General features: G+C 41.2%; 2 protein-coding genes across 5 annotated transcripts in view; one reads left to right on the top strand and one right to left on the bottom strand.

Annotated features, from left to right (window-relative positions):
* IPCEF1 (interaction protein for cytohesin exchange factors 1) overlaps positions 1–9,754 on the top strand; it is a 49,564-nt gene extending 39,810 nt beyond the window's left edge. For all 4 annotated transcript variants that reach the window (XM_048488495.1, XM_048488478.1, XM_048488505.1 and 1 more), the window contains 3 exons: positions 1,973–2,345; positions 8,031–8,221; positions 9,097–9,754. In XM_048488495.1, the coding sequence (XP_048344452.1) occupies positions 1,973–2,345; positions 8,031–8,221; positions 9,097–9,300 (768 nt within the window). In that variant the 3' untranslated portion in view covers positions 9,301–9,754. The remainder of the gene's footprint in view (positions 1–1,972; positions 2,346–8,030; positions 8,222–9,096) is intronic.
* Positions 6,919–13,637, bottom strand: part of OPRM1 (opioid receptor mu 1) — a 44,158-nt gene continuing 37,439 nt past the window's right edge. The window contains exon 4 of the mRNA XM_048488519.1: positions 6,919–7,044. Coding sequence (XP_048344476.1) covers positions 7,036–7,044 — 9 coding nt within the window. The 3' untranslated portion in view covers positions 6,919–7,035. The remainder of the gene's footprint in view (positions 7,045–13,637) is intronic.

Below are 13,637 nucleotides of genomic sequence, written 5' to 3' on the forward strand. Positions count from 1 at the left end.
CAAAACCTCATATCAACAGTAAGTAAAACAGCCTGATCTGTTGCAAGATTATTTATAAGTAAATTCCACTGGTGAGTGAGCCTTATGCTTAGCCAAACATTCAGACAGGATTGCAGCCTTAAATGATTAACATTCATTCTCCCTCTCTTATCACAATGGATGGGAATATTCTTCTTGGCTACATGTCACCACAATGGAGACTTACCTTCTGAATACCTTTAGTCAAATTTTTATATATCACTTTGCTAAATGTCTCAAAACTGTGCGTAGTCAAACAGTTTAATCCTGCTTGTTTTCAATGCATGTTCAGGAAGATTTCATTTTGCCTGTTCTTTTGCTGTCATCCTAGACTATGCAGGAAGGACCGGGATGCCTACAGCCCTTGTTAGCACCTGCATCTATGGCAAGGACACTTTAACAGGAACATAGAGATAGGGTTATCAGGACAAGCTCCCTGCCTGTCCTGGTAGCAAATCACTTCATGGTAGCCATCACTCATTCCACACACCACTCTTGCCTGTCTGTTGCATCAGTGAGAATGACTGGTTCACCCAGTGGTGAGATTTAAATAATTTAACAACCGGTTCTGGTGGTGGGATTCAAATAATTTAACAATTGGTTGTTTACAAGCACCGTTTTAACAACCGGTTCTGCCGAAGTGGTGCGAACCTGCTGAATTCCACCACTGGATGCACCCCATTGGCCAGATTTGGCCCTGGGGCCAAGCAAAAGGAAAGGCAATGCAAGAGCTGCTGAAAGTACCTTTGAAAATTATCAGTCAGCTTGACTGTGCCTTTTGCTTTCACAAGCTTGTTTTTTTTCTGAATGTTCCTTTTTCTGTCAAATGTGCAGATACACTGACAGAAGAAGTATCTAAAGATTGGATAGTCTATTTTGCTGGATAACAACTTCTGAGGGTGGACCAGAGGTGGGATCCAACCAGTTCTCACTACTTCTCTAGAAGTAGTTACTAATTTTTTCTGAGTGCTGAGAAGGGGTTGCTAAAGCAACCTCCCTGCCCAATAGGGACTGGAGGTGCGTGTGTGCGGCGGCACCACTGTTTGAATCCTACCACCATCGGAACCTGTTATTAAAATTTTTGGATCCCACCACTGGGCTGGACCATGTGATTTTCTTTGCTTAACCACCAACCAGATAGTTTGAGAAAACAAGTGGAAATTAGTGTTGTAGAAGGAAAAAATTAACATCTTTCTCTTGAGCATTAAGAACAAGGTTCCTTGCAAACTCCTCCCTAACCAACAAAAAAACTCCCAGACCTCTTTACATAGGGATTCCTAGAGGGGCTATATATCATGCTTGCAATTGCTGTTTGAAATAGTCCCTAAAGACTTATCAATCTACCAAGGAAAAGTTTTTGTTTACTGAGGCCAAACATCTGCATGTATTATTCATTCTTGGACATTTATTGCCTCATGGAAATACTCTTATCTGTTAACCAAGTTAGGATTATATCTGCAGAAGAAATAAAATCACTTTTAATCTTTTACTTTGTGAAATGGGACATTGCTACATTGAAAGCCTGAAGTGTTTTAGTTATTTAGATTTGTTATGCCACCTTTCCTGGGAACCCTTTTAAAGAGAAAAAAACATTTGGACACCCCCCCGCCCCGGTCTGTATTTCCTTCATCCATTACTTCAGCAATGGTTAAACTTTTTGAAATGGTCTCACAGAAAGGGGGATTATGCAACTGAGGTTAAATGTGCCCAGTTTATCAGCAGTGGAGGTGAACTGTTTTGTCTTAGGTCATCTAGTACATTCAGCCTGAGATCCTATAAGCAGCCAAGACAAGCAGTTTTGCTGAGTATGGTATGAGGCCATGGATCTCTATCCCCAGGGAGGGGGCAGGGCTAGCAGGATGGGTAAGACAGTGTTCTGAGTTTGATCTGATTTGCAGCACTGCCTTATTACTTCTCATTTTTCTTTCCTTATCTTATTTGCTCTGGAAAACAGGACCAGCAAGAACCTTCCTCAACATCCCATGCATCCAGTTCTTCATCCTCCCCTGAAAGCAGTAGGAAGTCACAAGGATTTTCTTCTTCCTCATTGTCCAAAGCATTACAGCCAGAGAGACAATCATGGCTTGACTTTGTTAACAGCTCTTCAACTGGGGAAGAAGTAGACAGCCCACCTTCAGCTGTCACTGATGACCCTCAAGATACTGATTGCTTGGTAATGATGGACTGTAACAAAACAAAGGAAAAGGATGTCACGAAATTGGGGGATAGCTTTCAGAACTCTTTAACCAAAGGTGCCCCTGTTATAGGTGGAGACAAGGATAACATTGCTGAGCCTGGAAAAACAACGCTGAAAGCTCAACCTAAAGGTAAGCCAAGCAGGAGGAGATCTGTTCGTTGCACAACAGTACTTACCCTGCTTTATCTGTGAGATGTGATCTTATTAGAAATTCTATTTTGGTACGCAGAAGGATCATATAATGGATATCTTTGCATCAAGCACATCCATTTGAATAAGTTATTTGGGAAATTACCTGACATTTGCCATGCTGTGAATGTAGATAATATATTTTGATATAACAATATTTACAAGTAAACAAAGTCTGAGCTGCTATCAGGGATATTTAGACATTGTTTAATAATGTGCCAACTTTTTTACTCACATCCATTTCATGTGAATCATGGGCAGAGCCATACAATGTAAATAGAGTCCATGTGTTCAGAAATGACATTTGGCCAGTTGAGAATAGCAACGTGAACATGAATGTTTCTAAAAGATAGAAAGCCATACCCTATATGTAAAAAAAAAATGCTGGCACATTATTCACAGTTTATTCACATTTACTTGATAGAAGCCTCTTGGCCAGACATTTTCTATGGTATCCAGGATATCTGCCAAGGGGATCTTTGACTGTACCCAAAAACCCTTCTACCCAAAACCCCATGTTAGTGTCTGCATTGGTACTGGGTTTGAACCTAATTGTTCTATTGAAGACCACCCTGGTTACCCTCTGAAACTGACATTTGGTTGCAGCCTTAATTGTCCTTGGCAAAGCCACATATGATAGCGAATGTGTTTACCCGTAATCTTTTCATATGTCACTGGAATGGTGAATGAAAAAAGGTCAATGAAAAGAAGCAAGAATATATTCAAATGATAAGCATTTCAGGGAGGGTGTGTGTATGATGAGAAAACTCTGGGACCTATTGAAATACAACAATTGCACTTTAATCTTCTTCTAATTCAGTTGTTAAATGACCCCTCTTCTGGAAATTAGTTTCTTAGTTACACGTTTTGCAGTGGACAGAGAACTTGGTTTAGATTAAATCTGCATTCATCCAGCATTATGCAACGGCTTACCATTTGCCAGCCTGCAGTGGGTAAACGCCTGCCCTCAGTTTCAAAATCCCACCTTTTAGAAACTGAAAACAATGGCCAGAAATTGGTCTCCATCGGATGTCATTGGATTACCCCCATGTTTCTGTGGTCTGTATGATAGAGATTAGATGAAATTCCTAAGTCATCACCCAGAAATGATGCTACCTCCTTTTCAAACACCACTCCCCCAGTACAGCCCTCAAAAATTTCCTTAAGTAAGAAAGCTCTATATGCCTTCATGTAAAGGGTAGACTCTCTTCTCCTCTATGCAGTTTAATGCAACTTAACACCCCTTAATGGAGGTGGGGTTAGAAATAGAGCAAACCTTGCTTAACCCTGCTCAATTAACCAAATGTTGTCTGCATGACTCTATATGCTGCTACAGCATGGTCTATATGCTGCTACAAACATATCTACAGAGCATCTAGGGAACTCCATTTCTCATTCTCCCTAGCATTTTTGAATGCTATTGTGCATGCTTGTAGGGTACCTAGGCTGTAACCACTGACCATATGGAAAACGCCATTCCAAGCTCCTTGATGCATTTGGCTTTTGTTGTGCACAGTACCATAGCAAGGGAAAATGGCCCTCAGGGTGAAATGGCGCCCCCCCCATTCCCCCACCCCCCAAACACCCCTTACTTACCTTTTTAAAGTGAAAAAAAGCAGCCTGTTGCAGTCCGTGGGGGCTGCTGCGGGCTCCAGAGGCTGCTGCAAGATGTGGAGGTGGCCTGAGAGGAGGGGTGGAAAGGAGTGCGGGGAGTGATTCTCCACCCCCGCACCTGTGCCTGGGGCATTTGTTCCCCCACCCTGTTGTAGCTCCGCCTTTGGTTGTGCATGTTAGCAACAATAACAGGCCTATCATGAAATGGATTGATTCTATAAAGGAACCCTCAATGGCCTTCAGTTTGCAAGACCTGAGGAAGGCTGTTAACGATAGAACATTTTCAATGACACCACAAAGCTAAAGCTTTGATACAGAAGGGGCAAAGCATTAATGTATATGGAAAAGAATATAAAACGAATTACATAAACCTCGGAGGAGCTGGGAAAAAATAGGAATCTCAGAAAACACTGTGTATATCCTAATGAAAGGATAGTAAGCTAACCAGTGCTTGGGTAGAGACCCCAAATTTATGCTATATGGAGAAGAATTGGCATTGCCTGTTCATGTGGGTAGCTGCAGTTATTTCTGTGATAAATGTCTGAGGAATGCAGGATTTCCTGGGTTTAAAAAGGAAAATTCATGGAAGAAAGATCAGCCAATGTCTTTAAGGGGACCTTTATGTCCAGGGATTATATTTATATATCTGAATGCCAGCTGCAGTAGGGCAAAGGTTTGGCCTTTGTGTTCTGATGTGCACTTCCTGAGGCATCTCTCTGGTAAAAGGAGATTTGACTAGATGAACCATTGGTCTGATGCAGCAGAGTTGTTCTGATGTTCCCCAAAACATAGTTTCAAGAATCACAGCTCTTGAGAACACACAGTATGTTATGATCATGACAACTTTATTAGGCCAAAAAACTACTCACAAAGCAGTTAAGTATAATTTTAGTTAGTCCTAATGAAGGTATAATGGTGCCATTTTTCTAATAGATTGGCTTCCTACATGTCTACTGCACATTATGATTTTGTTCTTGAGTTATTGTTCCGTGTTCCCTTTGTTTAATGGTGGTAACTGCACAGCTGCAGTTTAGTTAAGTAAACTTCACGCTACAGGATATCAAGACCATTAATAAACTGTAGTAGTCTCAAGGAAGATGCCAGGAAATACTTCCTAATGCTGATTGCACGACACAGCAGCATAAATGCAAATAAAGTGGTTTGACCTATAGCGAAGTCCTTTTTCATAGAGAATCTGATTACCAGAAGCCCCCAGGAAAGCATGGCATTACTATTACTATAGACTCTTCCATCATGATAACACCAGTCCATATCTATTCATATAAAGCACATGTACCTGACTATCTATCAAAATCCTCTTGAGGTGGCTTCCATGCAAGATTAAAAATATGTGTCAATATAAGCCATAAAACAGAAACAAAATTAAACTCATCATCAAAACCATTATAGCCAGACATTAAACGTTATAAGCAGCACAATGCATACCAACCAATCAAGAAAAGCAGAAAATATAGTGATGGAAAAATTAGAAAAGTGCAACACCTACAAGAGGGAAAAAACAGTAAATAAACTAAAGGATAAGTGCAGTTAGACAACTGAGGAAACACATCCTAACCATAGACACATTCCTAGCAAAAAAAAGCCCTACAGATGTTGAAATTTGCATGTGGCATCTAAAACTTGAAAACTGAGGCCGTTTCCGCACGGCCACCTCGCGCCCCCACGCCGGCAAGAGTTCTGGCGGCGTGGGGGCGGAAGCCCGCTTGCACGCAAGCTTGCGAGCAGGCCACGCAGAGGCCGCCACAGGAGAGGCGGCTCCACACGGAGCCGCCTCTTCCTGTTTTTTTCAGACTTCGACGATTTCCTGCCGTCGCCTGCTGGCCGCCTAAGTCTTCACTATCGCTGCCCTCCGACCCCTGGAGGTCGGAGGACAGTGTGGCCGGGGCTGCGACGGCCAGCAGGCGACGACGAGGACATCGTGAGTCGGACGGAGGAGGGAGACAGCGTCTTCCCGGCGGCATGGTTCGCACCGCGCCACCGGGAAGACGCTTCCTCCCCAACAACAACCCTTTAAAGGGTTGTTGTTTAGGGCGGCCTGACGCCGCCCTGGGGGGAGGGAAGCTGAGTCAGGTGGCCTGGGGGCGGCGAACGGTGGCCTGGGGGCGGCGTTTTTACCACCCCCAGGCCGTCGTTTATGGGCCGTGCGGAAACGGCCTGAGGTTCTAGAGGACAATATGGGGAGGGTATTCCACAACACAAGGGCTGCAATTCAAAGGTTTTGACCACCAGGTGGCATGTTCTATTTGGAAACACGGTCTTTTTCACACAAGTTGTTTACAATGAATCTTGCCACCAACTGCTTCTTTTAAAATTTGAATTCCACATATTTTTTCCTCTGGTGCCAGAAAAGTTTCCCCTCCATTTTTCCTCTGTTTTTTTTCTGAGCACTTTTACCACAGTGTTTTTTTCTATCTGTTTCCAAGCCGGCTTTCCTGAAGCTTGCCAACATGTTGAGCTGGCCTTTATTTCTCCACCCCACCAAAAACCTGGCCCTTATCCACACCTCACGTAGCTACTCAACTTCATTTTCAAACATTTTGTTTCATCCTTCATTTTCAAAAAAGATTGTTAAAATAAATCTCTTTGTCATTTCAAACTAGCAATGCAAAATTGAAGCAGAGTTAAGAAGTAGGGGTGATCAGATCAGCCTTGATTGATGTTAATGTTCAGGCACAGATACAAAGGAGCAGGGCAATTAGATCAGTTTTGTCAGTTTCATGTTGAAATATTTCTGTAACATTAAGGCAAAGATACACTTCGCAGTTTGGAGTAAGTAGTAGTGCTGCAGTAGTGACAGTGTGTTACTGCAGCTCCGATTTGGCTGGATATTGAAGGATTTTGCATGGTGGGGGTTGCATGCTTCTATTCCTTCAGATAATGGCGTCTGTTCCAGTAGGTTTTTGTGGGCTTTCATTCTGTGTGGGTGGTTCTCAATGGTAGAAATGGGTGTTGAGAAAATGTTTGACTTACCACTTCAGTCTAATTGTGTGGTAACATTAGAGTGCCTGCACAAAAGAAGAAAAATGGGAGGGTTGAGCTTTTGTGTCACATATGATATCTTACTTCTATCAGGAATAACTTGCTTTCTGCCATAACATGTAGAATAAATGCAACCAAAGAGAGAAAGTGGCGGTGATGGGGGAGCCCAAAACAACAGGGGGAAAGAAGGTGTGTGATTTTACTGAAAACACTACCAAGACACAAGGTTTGACCACCGGGAAAATCTGTGGTGAACTGTGCATGTGGAAAAGACCTATACCTCAGAAACCTCTAGGGCTGTTTCTGCACAGCGGGACTGTGGGACCATTCGCACTGGAGCCGTGGGACCAATGGAGCTGTGGCACCATTCGCACTGTGTCATGCGGGTGGCACTGAAGCTGCTGCGAGCGGCAGAGGTGGCTCCGCATGGTCTGCATGGTTATTTACCTTGTCTTCCCTCCGAGACTCCAGAGGAAGGAAGTGACACGCCCACACTGCCCTCTGACCCATGGGGGTCAGAGGGCAGTGTGGGTGTGTCCTTTCTCCATCCAGAGCCTCGGAGGAAAGACAAGGTAAACAACACATGCTAACAAGCAGCGCCTGAAAGCTCTCATGGCGGTGCCCTTCCCACAGTGCTGGTGGGAAGATGTGGCTTTCCAAAAAACACACTCATGGAACGTATTTTGAAAGCAGCGTTTTCGCGCCATTTGGGGAGGTGAGCATGGTGCTGCTGAGCTGCAGCAGAGGCAGCTGTGCGAACAGCGCCTCATGGATGGTGTTTTCACCGTCGCTAGGGCGCTGTTTTTGGACCTTTCAGAAATGGCCTAAGTAACACATACAGCAACACTTGAAAGTAAGTGTGGCTAAGCAGTTTTTCAGCTTCACAATTTTTCAGTCTCTCCTTATGCTATTGTAATTTTCATTTGGCTACCAAGATGAACAGCACTTTGATTTTATTTCAGCAACTCCTGCACTTTGTTTATATATGTTGTTGCTTATGTTTTTCTTACAGAACAAGGGAAATGCTCTGTAGATGAAATGGAGAAGCTTTTCAAATCTTTAGAGCAAGCCTGTTTATCTCCTCTTGGGACTCACCGGCCTTCGACTAAAAGAGAACTGAGAAAATCCTTCATTAAAAGGAGTAACAACCCATCCGTGAATGATAAACTCCACAAAATCCGAGCACTGAATAGTACATTAAAGGTAAGATTTTATGGAGGTATTAAACTCAAGCAGAGAAACAGGGGAAATCCAATGTATTTGCATTGACTCATGGGGTTTTCAGCTGTTCCTGAAAACTGTGAGTTCCTGACTCTTTCTTCACAGCACAAAAAAACATTTTGAGACAGGCAAATAAAATGTTTCCTGCAGGAGTTCTGCACAGTTTTTCCTCCCAAAATGTTTTTGAAATGTTTATTTCAGCCTCCAACTGTTTTATTTGGATACAGTAAACTAGCAATCTTTTTTCTCAAAATGTTTTCAAAACATTTCCTGCTTACCTGTGCAGAGAAACAGGAAATGTTTTATTTCTCCCTCTTGAATTTGAAGCTTCACTTTGGTTTCTCTGCCGCCCACCATTTTCTGCTGCTTCATAGATTCTCTGCCTGTCCGCCATTTTCTGACATTTCTCATGCCCGCTATTTCCATCATTGCTGTACACAAATAAATTCAGTTTTGGCTGCTGATTATGTGAACGTGCCATTTTCCAATTTTGTGTGTAGTGGATTTGAGGTTACATAGATTCAACATCACAATTGGCAAGGCTTCACAGATTTCAAGTCCTCCTAACTTAGAAGTGGTTTTTAAAAAGACCTATTTTCACAATGAACACTTAATTTTTCTGGGCTATGTGGACAAAACCCACAAAAGCGATTCTTTTCAAAATGTTTGGCAAACGTTTTAAATGCTTTGTGCAGAAAAAGCTCCTGATGAAACCGTGCTTGTAATTAATACCTGGATTTTTATCTAATACTTGAATTTTCCAAACTAAAAAGTAATTTGGACAATTTTAGAAATAAGAGGATCCTTGATTGCTTAATGTTTTCTGTTCCATGAACCTTTTTGTTTTTATCTACTAGTGCAAAGAACGTGACTTAGCCATGATTAACCAGTTGCTGGGGGACAATGAGCTAACAGCAAGGAAGTACAGGGAGTGGAAGAACACAAATTCTATGTTGATTCAAGATATCTATCCAGAGCAGGATGTACTGAATGTGTCTGAGGAAAATATCAAGGAGCCAGAGGTGCCCCTGCAACCTTCTTTCATCGAAAGTACTATCTGAGAATTGTGGACAGTACATTACTTCTTCTTCTGGTGTTTCTGTTTACCTGTGAAAAGTTTAAGCTGCTACCATTTCAAGTGTTGTTATTTTTCCAAGAGCTTGTTGCTTCTCTACTATGGAAAATTCAGCCCATGATCCAAAATATTCTTTCTTCTCTTGGTGTTCCATGAACAAAGAATGTTGCCATCCAAAGGATCACATTGTAACTCGTCTTTGGAGTTCTGAAGAGAACAGTTATCCAACAGAGGGAAATTGCATTTCCATTTTTTAAAATGGCCAAACTTCAGAGCAGGAACGATTTAGTAAACTCAATATCTGGAATTTGTATTTCAAAGTCTATGTACATATTGTAAATAAAAACTTGGTTGTCTGAAACAAAAGTTTTAAGCTGTAGAAATGGTTTGAAAAGTTTGGCTTTTAAAGATTGTTGCCAATAAAAACATGTTACCCCTCACTACAATCTATTGTTTGAATCACAGAAACAATAACAATATTGAAAGAGCCTGTACCTTTTATATACTGTTTGGTAGACATCTTGTGAGATGATAAACTATCTGTATTTATGAATTACCAAAGCTAAGATGTGCCTGTGTCATGTGAGAAAGCATAAATTGGAGCTTTTTTTTTCATGACAAAGTAAATTCCTTGCCATTGCTCACAATTTTGTACATTTTTTTGTTGCATGGAACAGGGAACTCACAAAAATGCACCCTCAGAAATGTGTGTGAAACACAGAAATTGGTGTTACACTTGTGATTAAAGGGTGTTTAAGTAACATGTTCAAGTGAAGTAGATGCTGTTATTCAACAGCCCATTTCCTCATTTTCCTGGAGGGTTAGTTGTCCCAATTGGGCATTAAAGATGGAGCCTGCTCTAATCTGCACAGCCCCTCTTTACATTCTGTCCTTTGCATGAGGCAATGTTGGGAACTGAATTTTAATGACGTCAGGAAATGTATGGGTGCACTGAATATTTACATGGGAACATTTTCTTCATGGAAATCATATTTTCAGGTTCCCCAATGTGTATTTAACCATACATCCATTACTTTTTCTTGAGTTTCTTGGGGCACTGATCACTCTGTCTTGCATCTCTTTTGTTACACACACACACACACACACACACACACACACACACACACACACACACACACACACACACACACACACACACACACACACACACACACACACACACACACACACACAGAGTGAAATGAAGAAAGGCATGACATTCTCTACATATATGGCTTTTTATTGCTTGATGGATCATGGGACTTGAACCAGGGTAAATTGGCTTCAAATCTTATCAGCTCACTGCACAGTCACATAGCCCAAACCGATCAGCTACATGGTATCATGGCATTGACTATGATACCATTGGCAGGGAACATGTAGAGAATCACTAATAGTTTTTGCTTTGAGTGTGTGTGTGTGTGTGTGTGTGTGTGTACCAAAAGAAATGCAAGACCTACATCAAGGGAATCACAGATCAAATAGGGAAACTGATGAAAAAACATAACCTACAAACCATCTTCAAACCTACCAGGAAAATACAGCAGATGCTACGCTCAGCAAAGGACAAGAGAGACCCCCTCACTTCTGCAGGAGTCTATCGCATAGCCTGCAGCTGTGGAAAGGTCTACATTGGAACCACAAACCGCAGCATTCAGACTCATATTAAGGAGCATGAAAGACACTGTCGGCTTAACCATCCTGAAAAATCTGCAGTAGCAGAACATGTTCCTAACAAAACCCACAACAACCAATCCTTAGAGATTCTATCTGTTCTCAAATACCCATGCAAGGACACTTTTTTGTGGAAGTAATATAGGAAACTATTTGTAGATACCCTGAAGATAGGCATATCAGGGAAGTAATGTTCTTCAGTTTTGATCACTGAAATACAAAGCAGTATTTTAAATTAGTAGAAGCTTGTCCCCTAATCTTAATAAGTTGTTACGGTAGGTAAACACACTCACATTTTCAGAAAAAATTCTCCAGAAAAAGCAGGCTTTTGCTTCCTTTTCTTGAGAAGATCCTTGGAAGGAAGAATATTAATCTCTGGAAGGCTGGCTCAGATAGATACTAGGGGTAGAACCAATTTAGATTCTAATTTCAGCCCTAGTTAATGTTCAGAAGGATCACATTGTCAAATACAGAACCAGCCTAAATATGCTAAAAAGATTCTCCAGCTGTGGGCCAGGATTTACAATTACAAGATTTAAGAGCCCAGACTTGCTAAGTTTATCCCTTCAAAGGGATGGACAACAATTAAGATAAGTAATGATTTTATTTCCAAGTGACTTCCATACAGAAGGATATCTAGGCAATTGTTTCAAAATGTACACTTCATGTTCCAGTATGCTTGCAAAAACTTGCCATTACAAAATGCACTTTGGTTCTAGTGTGAGTTTATGATGACAGCGTCCTCTTGTTGGAGGTGAGGCTTTTCTCTAAAACCACCAAGTAAGTTTATGACATATTGAGTATCAAACTAGACACTTGATGGTTGTCCTGGGTCAAGCTTGGGGTGATGTTGGAAGATCCCTAACAAATGTCTAGTATATTTTTAATGCTAGACAGTGGAGGATCAAAACTAAGACATGGGGGAGGCAGTAAGTTTTGATTCTTTCCACATCACCCCTCCCCATCAACTATATGTTCCTCAAATAACAGGGGCCTCAGAGGGCTTTCTGAATTTGGGGAAATAGTAGTTGGAATGAGTTTATTTACCCTTCTACATCCTCCCCTATTCCTCTCCCTGGCTGATATTTAGTGATAAAAATGTAGATATCAGTTCAATCAATCAGTTATCAGTTCAATCAATCTTTAAGCATGTTTGAGTATGGTTCTGGTAGGTATTCTTAGGATCACACTTTAGTTTAAAGTGATTTCTTTTTTATTACTTAATATAACCACAACAAAAGACTTAATGTAAAATAAATCACAGCAGCTGCGTGGCATAGTGGTTAAGTGCTTGCACTGCCACTCACATGGTCAGGAGTTTGAGCCCCCTGTGGGTCAGATATCCTGGCAGCTGGCTCATGGTCAACTCAGCCACCAATCCATTCCTTGGTCGGTAAATGAGTACCTAGCTCATAGCTATGAGGTAAAGAATAGCTGGGGAAAGCAATGGCAAACTACCCCACAAAAACAACTTGCCTGTGAAATCACTGCTTGCAGTGGTACCCCAGGGTCGGATACGACTGAAGGGGAAACATTACCTTTTTAAAATCACTTTAATTTATCAAGGGAATGAAAAGCACACTTCTGTTTTCATTTGAATCAGTTTTAAAATCCAAAACTCAGTGCTCCAATAACAGTGGCAGGAAAGATAGATATGGTATCAAATGGGACAGAATACCCTGAATTAACAAAAAATATGTCAGAAGAATTGGAAGAGTCTGTCCCCCTCTTATCCTTCAGGAGTTTAAAATTAAGTTTAATGCTACAACAGTGCTGGAGCTGAGAAATTGAAGAAACTGGTACATGACCACCACCTGCTGGGGGATCCTGATATTGCTTTTTTTTTGGGGGGGGGGTGTAAAGTCACAGCAGACTTGTATGGTTTTCAAGGCCAGGGACATTCACAGTTTATAGTTTCTACTAATTTTCCTGGAACAGGCTAACTGGCGTGGAATTTGTTGTTCCCCTCTTGACCACTTTCTAAAAATCAGTGTAACGTTTGCTACCTTTTAGTCTTTCGGCATAACGACTGAATTAAGTGTTAAGAGCATATGTGGGTTAGTAGATCAACAATCTAAGAACTGACAGGTATATACCATTAGCACCTGGAGACTTAATGTTTTTTAATTCCCCCTTTAGGTGTAAAGCTTAATCTCTCATTAACTCAATTTGTGTCAGTTCTTCAGACTCCCTTCCTGAAAACAGTGACTGTGGCATAGGCATATGCTCCACACTTTCCACAATAAAAAAGAAGCAAAAAAGTTAATTGAGCTTCTCTGCCATCTCTCCATTTTCCTTCAGCAATCCATTTATTCCTTGGTCATCCAAAGGCCCAACTGCTTCTTTTGATGGTTCTCTGCTGTAGATATATTTGAGTAATTTTTTTGTTGTTGTGATGCTTTTAGCAACCTGCTCCTCAAAATTTATTTTTGAAGGCTTAATGATTACCTAACTTAATTTTTTTAGCCAGAGCATGAGGTCTCTTCTATTAAATTCATTGGGGCAGAAATTACAGTTTTTAGCAGAACACTTTTTGCTTTTAACAGAACACTTTTTGCTTTTTATAGTTTATAGGTTTTTTTTTCAGTTGGGTTGTTAACCAAGCTAGCATTCTTTAAATCTTTGCTGACTTGGAAAATGCATTCTCCT

The sequence above is a fragment of the Sphaerodactylus townsendi genome, linkage group LG01 (genome assembly GCF_021028975.2).
Source record: "Sphaerodactylus townsendi isolate TG3544 linkage group LG01, MPM_Stown_v2.3, whole genome shotgun sequence".
Taxonomy (NCBI): domain Eukaryota; kingdom Metazoa; phylum Chordata; class Lepidosauria; order Squamata; family Sphaerodactylidae; genus Sphaerodactylus; species Sphaerodactylus townsendi.